This window comes from Pelophylax lessonae, assembly GCF_965119305.1.
Source record: "Pelophylax lessonae genome assembly, chromosome: 13".
Classification (NCBI taxonomy): Eukaryota; Metazoa; Chordata; class Amphibia; order Anura; family Ranidae; genus Pelophylax; species Pelophylax lessonae.
In genome coordinates this window covers 3,553,051-3,569,920 of record NC_138780.1, presented here as the reverse complement: position 1 = coordinate 3,569,920, position 16,870 = coordinate 3,553,051, and the positions used below count along the sequence as shown (strand labels likewise).

Here is a 16,870-nt window from a genome sequence, read left to right as displayed (position 1 = left end):
AATTACTTCTGGAAGGAGATGTAGGAGGAGTTATAGAAGATGTGGGAGGAGTAATGAAAGGAGATATAGGTAAGACATCCTACACCTCCTCCCACACATCATCCATACCTCATCCTACACCTCCTCCCACACATCATCCATACATCATCCTACACCTCCTCCCACACATCATCCATACCTCATCCTACACCTCCTCCCACACATCATCCATACCTCATCCTACACCTCCTCCCTTACATACATCATCCTTCACCTCCTCCCATACCTCATCCTACACCTCCTCCCATAACTCATCCTACACCTCCTCCCATACCTCATCCTACACCTCCTCCCACACATCATCCATACCCCATCCTACACCTCCTCCCATAACTCATCCTACACCGCCTTCCATACCTCATCCTTCACCTCCTCCCATACCTCATCCTATACCTCCTCCCACACATCATACATACCTCATCCTACACCTCCTCCCTTACATACATCATCCTTCACCTCCTCCCATACCTCATCCTACACCTCCTCCCATACCTCATCCTACACCTCCTCCCATAACTCATCCTACACCTCCTCCCATACCTCATCCTACACCTCCTCCCACACATCATCCATACCTCATCCTACACCTCCTCCCTTACATACATCATCCTTCACCTCCTCCCATACCTCATCCTACACCTCCTCCCATACCTCATCCTACACCTCCTCCCATACCTCATCCTACACCTCCTCCCACACATCATCCATACCTCATCCTACACCTCCTCCCTTACATACATCATCCTTCACCTCCTCCCATACCTCATCCTTCACCTCCTCCCATACCTCATCCTACACCTCCTCCCATAACTCATCCTACACCGCCTTCCATACCTCATCCTTCACCTCCTCCCATACCTCATCCTATACCTCTTTCTATATCTCATTCTACACCTCCTTCCATACCTCTTTCCATACCCCATTCTGCACCTCCTCTCACACATCATTATTATTATTACAATTTATTATTATTTAACAACTATACAAATCAGTAATTGTGAACATTTTCATTGTTAACATTTGTAGGTTTTAGAGAACAACATCCAAGATGTCTGACCTCATGCAAGCTATTAGGACACTCGTTCAAATCTACGAGAAATATTTCCAGCCGTGTCATGGTCAGCACCTAAAACCTGCAGAGATGGAGCAGTTCATACAGGAGGAGCTGTCTGAGGCCATCCAGGTGAGTAGAACATTGGAAATGGGTGGGATTGATTGATTGATTGATTGATTGATTGATTGATCCAACATTGCCAATCCGCAAAGGGCAGAGGATACAGCTTAGGTCTCTTTCAGAGTCATGAAAACGATGTTCTGCTTTTGAATAGAACTTCAGCAAATAGAAGACATGACATTTATTATATAAGTGCATCGGCATTGGCAGGTCCCATATTTAGGTCCCGTTAAAGACCTACAGTTTCAGCAATGGTGAACTGTGTGCATGTGCGGTGAGGGTTGGAGACAAGTCGTGGAGTGGTGGTGTATAGATATTGTGACGAGACCCTTGCTCGCTTGCTTCCGCTCTCCCGACACTCTGCTACCAGTGAGTCAGCTTGCAGATCGCAACATCTGATGGTTTGGTCATCCCAGGCTCCGGGATCCGAGCTATGTGCCGTTCAGAATCCATTAGAACAAACACCAGGCAGGCTGTATGTAAGTTCAAACAGGACGACCTTTATTGGAAGTACACAACACACTTTTATACAGAATTTGGAACATCCTGCCACCAACAACCGCTTTCCCATTGGTCAATTGCAAAGTACATGCAGTTCTCCTTCAGGTCCTCCTTAGCCATGCAAATGAGGACTTGAAAATGAGTCAGCAGGGATTGGTCCGATAGCTTGATTAGAAGGACTGTTATGTGTAATGAGACAGAAGCCCCCAGGGGGCAATCAATGTACACAATAGCCAGACACAGAACAATGGGAGGTCATCAGCACTCAGCATGAGACAGGGCAATCCACATTCCCTCCCAATACACAAACAAAAGGAAAGCCTCTCTGACACTGAAAGATATGTAACACACACAGCACTCAGAAATCACAGACCTCATGGCAAATGGGAGCAAATCTCAATATTTCTATATGGAGACCTTGCTGAAGCAATCCAAACCATCACCCATCTGTCCTTAAATTCCAGTGACGGTGAACACCGTCACAGATATGTACGCATGTGTCGCTGAAAACAGTAGACTCTCCGACTAATTTACCAAATGAAGGCATTGACCTTTCCTCCCTTTCCTCCTACAGAACTCAGGGGACGCAGAGACTATCGGCCTCGTTTGGAAAGCAGTGGACAAAAACCGGGACGGTGAAATAAGCTTTAAAGAATACATCACGTTGGTGAGTGTGGTCGCCAAGGCATACTACAAGCATCTGAGCAAAGCCAGAAGATCTCTACCTTGTATTGCACAACAGCCAACTTCTGCCAATCATCAAGCAACAGCTGGCGGTCCACCACCATCACAGCAGCCACCAAGTGTCCAAGATCCAAGTCAAGTACCTCCACAGCAAGCACTGCTTCCAATAGAGGCTCGGGGTCAACAGGGTGCAACAGCTCAAGCACCAGCTCAGGCACCTGGCACACCATCTGCCCAAGGACAGCTAGGTTTACCAGCTCAACCACTAGCTCAGGCACCTGGCACACCATCTGCCCAAGGACAGCAAGGTTTGGCAGCTCAAGTTCAGCAAGTGCCAACTCAGACAGCTGGGCAACCATCTGTTTCCTCATGGGGAAGCTTACAACCAGTAGATCCTCAGGCTCCTACACCACAAGTCGGGTCTCCTCGGGCACCTGCACCACAAGTCCCAGCTCAAGTTCAGCAAGTTGGCCATCCATGTGTTTGTTCATGGGAAAGCTTACAGCCAGCTGCTTCTCAGGTCCCCACAATGCCAGTGCCAGCTTCACAGGCCCCTGTTGTCTCAGTGCCAACTTCTCATCCTTCTGTACCACTTGTACATACTCCCCAGGGACCTACAGTAACTATGCCAGCACCTCAAGTCCCTGTGCCACAAGATTTGCCTCCTCTGGTACCAATGCCATTGGTGTCAGCTCCTCAGGTTCCTGCAACACCAGCTTATCAAGTTCCTGCAGTGCCAGCTTCTCAAGTCCCTGCAGTGCCAGCTTCTCCAGTCCCTGCAGTGCCAGCCTCTCAAGTCCCTGCAGGATCAGTTCCAGTTCCTCAGGAGTCTAGAGCACCAGTGTCAGCACATCAAGGTCCTGTGCCACAAATGCCCGCTTCCCAAGACACTGCAGCACCATTGCAAGCTTATCAGACCCCTGTGTTACCAGTGCACTTACCTGAGCAACATCCACTACCAGTGCCAGTTCCTCAGGCTGTTGCAGCATCAAATCTAGCTCCTCATGCCTCTGTGCCACATCTACCCATACATCAGGTCCCCGCAGAACCAATGCCAATTCATCAAGGGCATGGTGCACTAGTGCCAGTCTCTCAGACCCATGCAGTACCAATGCCACCTCAGGCCCAAGCAGCACCACAGCAAGCTTCTCAGGTCTTGGTGGTGCCAGGACAAGATCCCCATGCCCCAGCAGCACCACTGCCAGTTCATCAGGGCTATGGTGCACTAGTGCCAGTCTCTCAGACCCATGCAGTACTAGCTCTACCAATTCATCAGGTCCCTGCAGAACCAATGCTAATTCATCAAGGACATGGTGCACTAGTGCCAGTCTCTCAGACCCATGCAGTACCAGTGCCAGCTCATGTCCCAGCAGCACCCCAGCAAGTATCCCAGGTTTCTGTGGTGCCAGTACAAGCTCACCATGCCCCTGGAGCACCAGTGCCAGTTCATCAGGGCTATGGTGCACTAATGCCAGTCTCTCAGACCCATGCAGTACCAGCTCTACCAATTCATCAGGTCCCTGCAGAACCAATGCCAATTCATCAAGGGCATGGTGCACTAGTGCATGTCTCCCAGACCCATGCAGTTCCAGTGCCAGCTCAGGCCCAAGCAGCGCCACAGCAAGCTTCTCAGGTCTTGGTGGTGCCAGGACAATCTCACCATGCCCCAGCAGCACCAGTGCCAGTTCACCAGGGCTATGGTGCACTAGTGCCAGTCTCTCAGACCCATGCAGTACCAGTGCCACCTCATGCCCCAGCAGCAGCACCACAGCAAGTAACCCAGGTCTCTGTGGTGCCAGTACAAGCTCACCATGCCCCTGGAGCACCAGTGCCAGTACCTCAAATTCATGGCTCACCAGTGCCAGTTCAGGCCCCAGCAGTATTTTATCAGGTCCCTTTGGCATGTGGGCTAGCTCCTCATGTTCCTGTACCACAGGTACTAGCTCCTCAAGTCCATGGAGCACCAGTTCCAGCTCCTCAAGTCCATGTAGCACCAGTTCCAGTTACTCAGGACCCTGCAGCACCAGTGCAGGCTCCTCATGTCCATGTAGCACCAGTTCCAGTTACTCAGGACCCTGCAGCACCAGTGCAGGCTCCTCATGTCCATGTAGCACCAGTTCCAGCTCCTCGAGTCCATGTAGCACCAGTGGAAGTCCATCAGGTCCCTACAGCCCCAAGCCTAGCTCTTCGAGTTCCTGCAGACTCAGTGGCAGTTTCTCAGGCTCCTGCAGCAGCAGTGCATGCTCAACAGGTCCATGCTGTACCAGTGGCAGTTCCTCAGCACCCTGCAGTGGCAGAGGCAGTTCCACGGGTCCATGTTGTACCAGTGGCAGTTCCTCAGCACCCTGCAGTGGCAGAGGCAGTTCCACAGGTCCATGTTGTACCAGTGGCAGTTCCTCAGCACCCTGCAGTGCCAGAGCCAGTTCCACAGGTCCATGTTGTACCAGTGGCAGTTCCTCAGCACCCTGCAGTGCCAGAGCCAGTTCCACAGGTCCTCGTAGTACCAGTGCCAGGTCCACTGGTCCATATTCCACCGGTGCTATTTCCTCAGGCCCCTGCAGCACCACTGACAGATCCTCAGTCCCATGTTGCATCAGTCCCAGTTATGGTTCCTCAGGTTTTTACAGTAATTGCACCAGCAGTGTCAGCGCAAGCTCCTCAGGTTCCACAGATCCTTACAGTCCCATTGACAAGTTCTGAGGCTCCTGTAGCAGCAGTGCAGGCTTATAAGGTCCACATTGCCCCAGTGCCAGTTCCTCTGCTCTGTGTTGCACCAGTGCTAGTTCTTCAGACCCCTACAGTAACAGTGCCAGTCCCTCAGGCCAATGTTGCATCAGTGCCAGTTCCACAGACCTCTGCACTCCCAGTGCCAGTTCCTCAGGCCCCTGCAGTCCCAGTTCCACAAAATCCTGCAGTCCCAGCTCCTCAAGCCCCTGCAGTCCAAGTTCCACAGTATCCTCTATTCCTAGTGCCAGTTCCTCAGGCTCCTGCAGTACCAGTGCCAGTTCCTCAGGCCCCTGCAGTCCCTGTGCCAATTCCACAGACTCCTGCAATACCAGCAACAGTCCTTCAGGTCAATGTTACAGTAATGTTAATTCTTCTGACCCCTGCAATGCCAGTCCCAGCAGTAGTTTCTCAGGTCCCTGTGCCACAAGTATTGGCTCACCAGGACCCTGCAGCATCAGTGCAGGCTAATAAGGGTCCTAAATCACAGGTGCCAGCACCTGAGGTCCATGTGGCAGCAGTACCAGTTCCTCAGACCCCTGCAGCACCTGTGACAGTGGCTCACGTCACTGAAGTACCAGTGCTGGCTCATCAGGTCCCTGCAGCACCAGTCCCAGTTCATCAGGTCCCTGGAGCATTAGTGCCAGTTCATCAGGTCCCTGGAGCATTAGTGCCAGTTCATCAGGTCCCTGCAGCACCAGTGCCAGTTCATATGGTCCCTGTAGCACCAGTCCCAGCTCATCAGGTCCCTGGAGCATCAGTGCCAGTTCAACAGGTCCCTGCAGCACCAGTGCCAGTTCATCAGGTCCCTGCAGTACCAGTGCCAGTTCATCAGGTCCCTGCAGTACCAGTGCCAGTTCATCAGGTCCCTGGAGCAGCAGTGCCAGTTAATCAGGTCCCTGCAGTAACAGGGCCAGTTCATCAGGTCCCTGGAGCATCAGTGCCAGTTCATCAGGTCCCTTCAGCACCAGGGCCAGTTCATCAGGTCCCTTCAGCACCAGGGCCAGTTCATCAGGTCCCTGGAGCATCAGTGCCAGTTCATCAGGTCCCTGCAGCATTTGTGCCAGTTCATCAGGTCCCTGCAGCACCAGTGCCAGTTCATCAGGTCCCTGCAGTAACAATGCCAGTTCATCAGGTCCCTGCAGCACCAGTGCCAGTTCATCATGTCCCTGCAGTAACAATGCCAGTTCATCAGGTCCCTGGAGCACCAGTGCCAGTTCACCAGGTCCCTGGAGCACCAGTGCCAGCTTATCAGGTCCCTGGAGCACCAGTGCCAGCTTATCAGGTCCCTGCAGTAACAGTGCCAGTTCATCAGGTCCCTGGAGCACAAGTGCCAGTTGATCAGGTTCCTGGAGCACAAGTGCCAGTTGATCAGGTCCCTGGAGCACAAGTGCCAGTTGATCAGGTTTCTGGAGCACAAGTGCCAGTTTATCAGGTCCCTGTAGCACCAGTGCCCGTTCACCAGGTCCCTGCAGTAACAGTGCCAGTTCATCAGGTCCCTGGAGCTCAAGTGCCATTTCATCAGGTTTCTGGAGCACAAGTGCCAGTTCACCAGGTCCCTGGAGCACCGGTGCAAGCTTATCAGGTCCCTGGAGCACCAGTGCCAGCTTATCAGGTCCCTGCAGTAACAGTGCCAGTTCATCAGGTCCCTGGAGCACAAGTGCCAGTTCATCAGGTCCCTGGAGCACAAGTGCCAGTTCATCAGGTTTCTGGAGCACAAGTGCCAGTTCATCAGGTTTCTGGAGCACAAGTGCCAGTTTATCAGGTCCCTGCAGTAACAGTGCCAGTTCATCAGGTCCCTGGAGCACAAGTGCCAGTTCATCAGGTCCCTGGAGCACAAGTGCCAGTTCATCAGGTTTCTGGAGCACAAGTGCCAGTTTATCAGGTCCCTGCAGCACCAGTGCCAGTTTATCAGGTCCCTGTAGCACCAGTGCCAGTTCACCAGGTCCCTGGAGCACCGGTGCCAGTTGATCAGGTCCCTGGAGCACAAGTGCCAGTTTATCAGGTCCCTGGAGCACAAGTGCCAGTTACATTGATCCGTGTACCACAATTATCAGCTCATCAGATAACTGCAGTACCAGTGCCAGCTCAGGCCCCAGCAGTCCCAGTGCCAGTATCTCAGTTCTCTGTGGAGCCAGTACAAGCTCACTATGCCCCTACGGCACCAGTGCCAGTTCCTCAGCCTTTTGGAACTTCAGGACCAGCTCCTCAGGAACCTGTGCCGCAAGTTCCAATTCCACATTCCCCCGCAGCACAAGTGCCAGTTGATCAGGGCTATGGTGCACCAGTGCCCATCTCTCAGACCCATGCAGGACCAGTGGCAGTTCAGGCCCCAGCAGCACCACAGCAAGCATCTCAGGTCTCTGTGGTGCCAGTACAAGCTCACCATGGCCCTACAGCACCAGTGCCAGTTCCCCAACCTGTTCCAACTTCAGGACCAGCTCCTCAGGAACCTGTGCCACAAGTTACCATTCCATATTCCCCCACAGCGCCATTGCCAGTTCATCAGGGCTATTGTGCAGCAATGCCAGTCTCCCAGACTCATTCAGTACCAGTGCCAGCTGATGCTCCAGCAGCACCACAGCAAGCATCTCAGGTCTCAGTGGTGCCAGTACAAGCTCACTATTCCCCTATAGCACCAGTTCATCAGGGCCATAGTGCACCAGTGCCAGTCTTTCAGACTCATGCAGTACGAGTGCCAGCTCAGGCCCCATCAGCTTCACAGCCAGCTTCTCATGTCTCTGTGGTGCCAGTACAAGCTCACCATGTCCCTACAGCACCAGTGCCAGCTCCTCAGCCTGTTCCAACGTCAGGACCAGCTCCTCAGGAACTTGTGCAACAAGTTTCCATTCCATATTCCCCAACAGCGTCATTGCCAATTCATCAGTGCTATGGTGCACCAGTGCCAGTCTCTCAGACTCATTCAGTACCAGTGCCAGCTGATGCCCCAACAGCACCACAGCAAGCATCTCAGGTCTCTGTGGTGCCAGTACAAGCTCACTATGCCCCTACAGCACCAGTGCCAGTTCATCCGCCTGTTGGAACTTCAGGACCAGCTCCTCAGGAACCTGTGCCACAAGTTCCCATTCCATATTCCCCCACAGCGCCATTGCCAGTTCATCAGGGCTCTTGTGCAGCAATGCCAGTCTCCCAGACTCATTCAGTGCCAGTGCCAGCTGATGCCCCAGCAGCACCACAGCAGGCATCTCAGGTCTCAGTGGTGCCAGTACAAGCTCACCATTTACCTACAGCACCAGTTTATCAGGGCCATAGTGCACCAGTGCCAGTCTTTCAGACCCATGCAGTACCAATGCCAGCTCAGGCCCCACCAGCTTTACAGCAAGCTTCTCAGGTCTCTGTGGTGCCAGTACAAGCTCACCATGGCCCTACAGCACCAGTGCCAGCTCCTCAGCCTGTTCCAACGTCAGGACCAGCTCCTCAGGAACCTGTGCAACAAGTTTCCATTCCATATTCCCCAACAGGGTCATTGCCAATTCATCAGGGCTATGGTGCACCAGTGCCAGTCTCCCAGACTCATTCAGTGCCAGCTGATGCCCCAACAGCACCACAGCAGGCATCTCAGGTCCCTGCGATGCCAGTACAAGCTCACTATTCCCCTATAGCACCAGTTCATCAGGGGGGCCATAGTGCAGCAGTGCCAGTCTTTCAGACCCATGCAGTACCAGTGCCAGCTCAGGCCCCCACAGCTTTACAGCAAGCTTCTCAGGTCTCTGTGGTGCCAGTACAAGCTCACCATGGCCCTACAGTACCAGTGCCAGCTCCTCAGCCTGTTCCAACTTCAGGACCAGCTCCTCAGGAGCCTGTGCAACAAGTTTCCATTCCATATTCCCCAACAGCGTCATTGCCAATTCATCAGGGCTATGGTGCACCAGTGCCAGTCTCTCAGACTAATTCAGTACCAGTGCCAGCTGATGCCCCAACAGCACCACAGCAAGCATCTCAGTTCTCTGTGGTGCCAGTACAAGCTCACCATTTCCCTACAGCACCAGTTTATCAGTGGGACCATAGTGCACCAGTACCAGTCTTTCAGACCAATGCAGTACCAGCTCAGGCCCCATCAGCTTCACAGCCAGCTTCTCATGTCTCTGTGGTGCCAGTACAAGCTCACCATGGCCCAACAGCACCAGTGCCAGCTCCTCAGCCTGTTCCAACTTCAGGACCAGCTCCTCAGGAACCTGTGCCACAAGTTCCCATTCCATATTCCCCCACAACGCCATTGCCAGTTCATCAGGGCTATGGTGCACCAGTGCCAGTCTCCCAGACTCATTCAGTACCAGTGCCAGCTGATGCCCCAACAGCACCACAGCAAGCATCTCAGGTCTCAGTGGTGCCAGTACAAGCTCACCATTTCCCTACAACACCAGTTTATCAGGGGGCCCATAGTGCACCAGTGCCAGTCTTTCAGACTCATGCAGTACCAGTGCCAGCTCAGGCCCCACCAGCTTTACAGCAAGCTTCTCAGGTCTCTGTGGTGCCAGTACAAGCTTACCATGGCCCTACAGCACCAGTGCCAGCTCCTCAGTCTGTTCCAACTTCAGGACCAGCTCCTCAGGAGCCTGTGCCACAAGTTTCCATTCCATATTCCTCAACAGCGTCATTGCCAATTCATCAGGGCTATGGTGCTCCAGTGCCAGTCTCTCAGACTTATTCAGTACCAGTGCCAGCTGATGACCCAACAGCACCACAGCAAGCATCTCAGTTCTCAGTGGTGCCAGTACAAGCTCACCATTTCCCTACAGCACCAGTTTATCAGTGGGACCATAGTGCACCAGTGCCAGTCTTTCAGACCCATGCAGTACCAGTGCCAGCTCAGGCCCCATCAGCTTCACAGCCAGCTTCTCAGGTCTCTGTGGTGCCAGTACAAGCTCACCATGACCCAACAGCACTAGTGCAAGCTCTTCAGCCTGTTCCAACTTCAGGACCAGCTCCTCAGCAGCCTGTGCCACAAGTTCCCATTGCATATTCCCCCACAGCGCCATTGCCAGTTCATCAGGGCTATGGTGCACCAGTGTCAGTCTCTCAGACCCATGCAGTTCCAGTGCCAACTCAGGCCCCAGCAGCACCACAGCAAGTTCCTCAGCCTGTTGCAACTTCAGAACCAGCTCCTAATGCCCATGTGCCACACATACCAATTCCTCAGGTCAACGCAGAACCAGTGGCATTTCCCCAGGGTCATTGTACACTAGTGCCGGTCTCTCTGACCCATGCAGTATCAGTGCCAGCTCAGTCCCAACCAACACCACAGCAAGCTTCTCAGGTCTCTGTGGTGCAAGTACAAGCTCACCATGACCCTACAGCACCAGTGCCAGTTCCCCAACCTGTTGCAACATCAGGACCAATTCATCAGGGGCAGGGCCCTGTGCCACAGGTTCCTGTTCCACATTCCCCCGCAGCACCAGTGCCAGCTCATCAGGTCCATGTAGCACCAGTGCCAGTTCATCAGGTTCCTGGAGCACCAGTGCCAGCTCATCAGGTCCATTTAGCACCAGTGCCAGTTCATCAGGTCCCTGGAGCACCAGTGCCAGTTCATCAGACCCCTGGAGCACCAGTGCCAGTTTATCAGACCCCTGGAGCACCAGTGCCAGTTTATCAAGTCCCTGGAGCAACAGTGCCAGCTCATCAGGTCCCTGGAGCAACAGTGACAGCTCATCAGGTCCCTGGAGCAACAGTGCCAGCTCACCAGGTCCCTGGAGCAGCATTGCCAGTTCATCAGGTCCATTTAGCACCAGTGCCAGTTCATCAGGTCCCTGGAGCACCAGTGCCAGCTCAACAGATTCCTGGAGCACCAGTGCCAGCTCATCAAGTCCCTGGAGCACCAGTGCCAGTTCATCAGGTCCCTGGAGCAATAGTGCCAGCTCATCAGACATGTGGAGCATCAATGCCAGCTCATCAGGTCCCTGGAGCACCTGTGCCAGTTCATCAGGTCCCTAAAGTACCAGTGCCAGCTCATCAGGTCCCTGCAGCACCAGTGCCAGCTCATCAGGTCCCTGAAGTACCAGTGCCAGCTCATCAGGTCCCTGGAGCACCAGTGCCAGTTCATCATGTCCTAACTCAAGAATTTTAAACTGAAGCTACATGCCAGGTTATTCGTCAACAGGAATTGTCTGCCCTGAGCTGGAATGGGCTCAGAGAATACGCCTCTATGTATGTTCTATGTAGTATGTATAGATTCTAGAATAAAGCATCGCACTCAGCATCTCATTACCGTGTGCTTTATCTTTACGGTTTATGTCAGGGGTCTTTAAACTATGGCCCTCCAGTTGTTCAGGAACTACAATTCCCATCATGCCTTGTCATGTCTGTGAATGACAGAGTTTTACAATGCCTCATGGGATGTGTAGTTCCGCAACAGCTGGAGGGCCGTAGTTTGAGGATCCCTGGTTTATGTGCTTCAACATGTGATGAAACTCCTATGTCTTCTATATGCAAAGCCCTGGAGGGCCGGGTCTGAGCATCACTCTGAGTGAGCCCCTAGAGGTGCCATGATTGTAAAGGGGTAAAAGGGGTCTAGATGTCTACCAGGTAACTAAAGACCAGTCAGCTTACATGCATGAGTCCTTAGGGAGCTTAGATCGATAATAGCCAGATCACTATTCCTAATTGTTAAAGACACTTTATTGACTGGAACGGTATCCACCGTTATCCATACGGCAAATGTGAAACCAATATTCAAAAAGGGGGGTCTAATGGTATGCCAGGCAACTACAGACTAGTCAGCCTTCATCCATGAGTCCTCAGGGAGCTTAGCTTGGTGATAGCCTTGTGACTATTCCTGATTTTAAAAGACATTTTATTGACTGGAATGGTACACATTGATTGGCATAGGGCAAATGTGGTGCCAGTATTTAAAAAAGGTATCTAAATGTATACCAGGCAACAACAGACTGGTCAGCCTACATTCATGAGTTCTCAGAGAGCTTAGCTCGATAATAGCAAGTCCCTTTTCCTGATTTTTAAAGACGCTTTTTAGACTGTAACATGGATTGGCATAGAGCAAATGTGGAACCAATTTTCAAAAAGGGAGTCTAAATGTATGCCAGGCAACTACAAACCACTCAGCCTACAGCCATGAGTTCCCAGAGAACTTAGCTCGATAATAGCCAGGTCCCTCTTCCTGATTTTTAAAGACACTTTATTGACTGTAACATTACCCGTGGACTGGCGTTCAGCAAATGTGGTACTAATATTGTAAAATTGGGTCTAGATGTACACTAGGCAACTACAGACCACTCAGCCAACATCCATGAGTTCTCAGGGAGCTTAGCTCGGTGATAGCCAAATCTCTCTTCCTGATTTTTAAAGACATATATTGACTGTAGCATTACCCGTGGATTGGCGTAGAGCAAATACGGTTCCAATATTTAAATTTGGGTCTAGATGTACACCAGGCAACTACAGGCCAGTCAGCTTACATCCATGAGTCCTCAGAGAGCTTAGCGCAATATTAGCCAAGTCACTAAACCTGATTTTAAAAGACATTTTAGAGACTGGAACTTTGGCTGCTTCGCTGATGAATGCTCTCCTTGCCCGGCCGGTCAGTTTAGGTGGACAGCCATGTCTTGGTAAAGTTGCAGTTGTGCCATACTCTTTCCATTTTACCATGATGGATTGAACAGAGCTCCGTGAGACGGTCAAAGCTTGGGAGATTTTTTTTTATAACCTAACCCTGCTTTACACTTCTCCACAACTTTATCCCTGACCTGTCTGGTGTGTTCCTTGACCTTCATGATGCTGTTTGTTCACTAAGGTTCTCTAACAAACCTCTGAGGGCTTCACAGAACAGCTGTATTTACACTGAGATTACATTACACACAGGTGGACTCTATTTGCAAATTAGGTGACTTCTGAAGGCAATTGGTTCCTCTAGATTTTAGTTAGGGGTATCAGAGTAAAGGGGGGTGAATACAAATGCAGCCACACTTTTCACAGATTCTAGCCATACACCGTACAATCTGATTGTACAATCTCCATCAGATGAGGTCATTGTGACATCTGTCAGAGTTCTGGGAGTGACGATTGGTAGATGAATAATGAATGAAGGAACCGGTCCTTCCAGCAGTGGAGCAGATCCTTCCCCTGGGGCGATCCTCTGGTGAAGAGCTGTATAAACATCGACATACTTTCTGCGGTATAGGGGTGGGGCGCGCCGCGGGTTATAACCTGCCCCATGGAAGTCTAACAGTGGCAGAACCGGCCCAGACATCGTCCCCGGAGACGTGACACGGCCTGTTCCTCCATAATCAGAGCTTTATAATGGGACCTTTCCATTGGTTTATCGTCTATTCGAAGTAAGGAGTGTACATACGTATGGAGGGATCTCCCCTCATTTCCTGTGGGGGTCACCAAGACAGGAAGTGAAGGAATATCCCTTTACTCTCAGAACAGAGGTTCTAACCCCACACTCTATCTATAGCTAAAGGGGGTCGCCAGAACAGGAAGTGAAGGAATATCCCCTTATCCTCAGAGCAGAGGTTCTAACCCCCACACTCTATCTATAGCTAAAGGGGGTCGCAAGAACAGGAAGTGAGGGTAAATCCCAACCCTACTTATTGTACAGAGGTTCTAACCCCCTTCCACTCTACCATAACTAATAATGGGGGTCACCAGGACCAGGAGTGAAGGAATATCCCCCCACCAATTGTACAGAGGTTCTAACCCCCTCTCCACTCTACCATAACTAATAATGGGGATCACCAGGACCAGGAGTGAAGCAATATCCCCCCACCAATTGTACAGAGGTTCTAACCCCCTCTCCACTCTACCATAACTAATAATGGGGGTCACCAGGAGTGAAGGAAAATCCCCCCACCAATTGTACAGAGGTTCTAACCCCCTCTCCACTCTACCATAACTAATAATGGGGGTCACCAGGAGTGAAGGAAAATCCCCCCACCAATTGTACAGAGGTTCTAGCCCTCTCTACCTATAACTAATGGGGGTCACCAGGACAGAAAGTGAGGGTAAATCTCAACCCAACCCATTGTACAGAGGCTCTGACCCTCTCTACCCATTACTAATGGGGGTCACCAAGACAGGATGTGAAGGAATATCCCCTTACCCACAGGACAGAGGTTCTAACTCCCTCCCCACTCTACCCATAACTAATGGGGGTCATCAGGATAAGAAGTGAAGGAATATCCCTCCATCCATTTTACAGAGGTTCTAACCCTCTCTACCCATAACTAATGGGGGTCACCAAGACAGGATATAAGGTAAATCTCAACCCCACCCATTGAACAGAGGTTCTGACTCCTCCCCACTCTACTCATAACTAATAGGGGTCACCGGGACAGGAATTGAAGGTAAATCCCAACCTTACCCATTTTACAGAGGTTCTAACCCCACCCCACTCTACCCATAACTAATGGATGTCACCAGGACAGGAAGTGAAGGAATATCCTCTCACCCATTGTACAGTGGTTATGACCCCTTCTAACTCCACCCATAACTGATGGGGGTCACCAGGACAGGAAATGAAGGAATATCCTCCCACTTATTGTACAGAGGTTATAACCCCCTCCCCACTATACCCATAACTGATGGGGGCCACAGGACAGGAAGTGAGGGTAAATCCCAACACTACCCATTATACAGAGGTTCTAACCCACTCTACCCATAATTAATGGGGGTCACAGGACAGGAAGTAAAGGAATATCCCCCCCACCCATTGTTCAGAGGTTATGACCCCTTCTAACTCTACCAATACCTAATGGGGGTCACCAGGACAGGAAGTGAAGAAACATCCCCCCACTTATTGTTCAACGGTTCTAATCCCCTCCGCACTCTACCATTACTAATGGGGGTCACCAGGACAGAAAGTAAAGGTAAATCCCCCCACCGATTGTACACAGGGTTCTAACCCTCTCTACTATTAACTAATGGGGTCACCAGCTCAGGAAGTGAAGAAATATCCCCCACCCATTGTACAGAGGTTCTAAACTTCTCCCCACTCTACCCATAACTACTGGGGTCACCAGGACAGGAAGTGAAGGTAAATCCACAGGAAACCATTTTTTCTGGTGTTCCACATTAAAAACTAACCAGAAAACATTAAAATTGCAGCAACAAACCGAGCGATTGGTGCCATGTGACCGTCCTGCGTCACACTTCAAAGGAAACTGCGCCCGCCCTTCTCACCACACATGTGATGGTCTCAGCAAATGTTTATGCGATCTGTTACTGAGTAACGAGAGACAGTCCCTGTGCAGAGGGCAGTGAGCCATTCCTGGGGGGAGTGAGCCATTCCCAGAGGGGAGTGAGCCATTCCTGGGGGGCTGTGAGCCATTCCTGGGGGGGGGGGGCAGTGAGCCATTCCCAGAGGGGAGTGAGCCATTCCTGGGGGGCTGTGAGCCATTCCTGGGGGGGGGGGGGCAGTGAGCCATTCCCAGAGGGGAGTGAGCCATTCCCGGAGGGCTGTGAGCCATTCCCAGAGGGGAGTGAGCCATTCCTAGAGGGGAGTGAGCCATTCCCGGAGGGCTGTGAGCCATTCCCAGAGGGGAGTGAGCCATTCCTGGGGGGCTGTACGCCATTTCCAGAGGGCTGTGAGCCATTCCCAGAGAGGAGTGAGCCATTCCCAGAGGGGAGTGAGCCATTCCTGGGGGGCTGTACGACATTTCCAGAGGGCTGTGAGCCATTCCCAGAGAGGAGTGAGCCATTCCCAGAGGGGAGTGAGCCATTCCTGGGGGGCTGTGAGCCATTCCCAGAGGGGAGTGAGCCATTCCTGGGGGGGAGTGAGCCATTCCCGGAGGGATGTGAGCCATTCCCAGAGGGGAGTGAGCCATTCCTGGGGGGCTGTACGCCATTTCCAGAGGGCTGTGAGCCATTCCCAGAGGGGAGTGAGCAAATCCTAGGGGGCTGTGAGCCATTCCTACAGGGGAGTGAGCCATTCCTGGAGGGATGTGAGCCATTCCTGGAGGGATGTGAGCCATTCCTGGGGGGCTGTGAGCCATTCCTGGGGGGCGGTGAGCCATTCCTGGGGGGCTGTGAGCCATTCTCAGAGGGGAGTGAGCCATTCCTAGAGGGGGGTGAGCCAATCCTAGGGGGCTGTGAGCCATTCCCAGAGGGGAGTGAGCCATTCCTGGGGGGCTGTGAGCCATTCCTAGAGGGGAGTGAGCCAATCCTAGGGGGCTGTGAGCCATTCCTGGGGGGCTGTGAGCCATTCCTAGAGGGGAGTGAGCCAATCCTAGGGGGCTGTGAGCCATTCCTTGGGGGCTGTGAGCCATTCCTGGGGGGCAGTGAGACATTCCTAGAGGGGAGTGAGCCTATCCTGGAGGGGAGTGAGCCAATGTCATTTCCAGAGGGCTGTGAGCCCTTCCTGGAGAGAATTTGCATACTCGTTTGCAAACTTTGCAGTGAACTCCATTGAAGTCTATGAGGGGGGGGGGGGGGCAGGTCCAACACACAGACAGCGCAAAGGGCTTCCTTAGTATTGGATGGTCAGTGTGTGCTGTAATGAGATGCGGCACAAATCGGTTTATCTCATGTGACACATTTTAGCGCATCACAATGCGCAAAAAAAGCGCAAAGAGTAAAGAAAACAAAAGGCAACGCATTTAATAACCACAACGCAGCGCATCTGGAAACACATCGCAGCGTATAACACCAGCAAGCGGCCAACGCATAGGGGGTGTGAACTTCTCCACTGCGCATCCGCATTTTTTGTGTGCTCTCCCCCACCATTAAAGTCTATGTGGACAAAACACACCCAGAAAGGCGTGTTGCGTAGAT

General features: G+C 52.0%; 1 protein-coding gene across 1 annotated transcript in view; it reads left to right on the top strand.

The window, feature by feature from the left end:
- Positions 1-11,218: 11,218 nt before the first annotated feature.
- Positions 11,219-16,870, top strand: part of LOC309569891 (uncharacterized protein) — a gene marked incomplete at its 5' end in the record, with an annotated part of 30,268 nt that continues 24,616 nt past the window's right edge. Inside the window, one exon of the mRNA XM_082275882.1 lies at positions 11,219-11,287. Coding sequence (XP_082132008.1) covers positions 11,219-11,287 — 69 coding nt within the window. The remainder of the gene's footprint in view (positions 11,288-16,870) is intronic.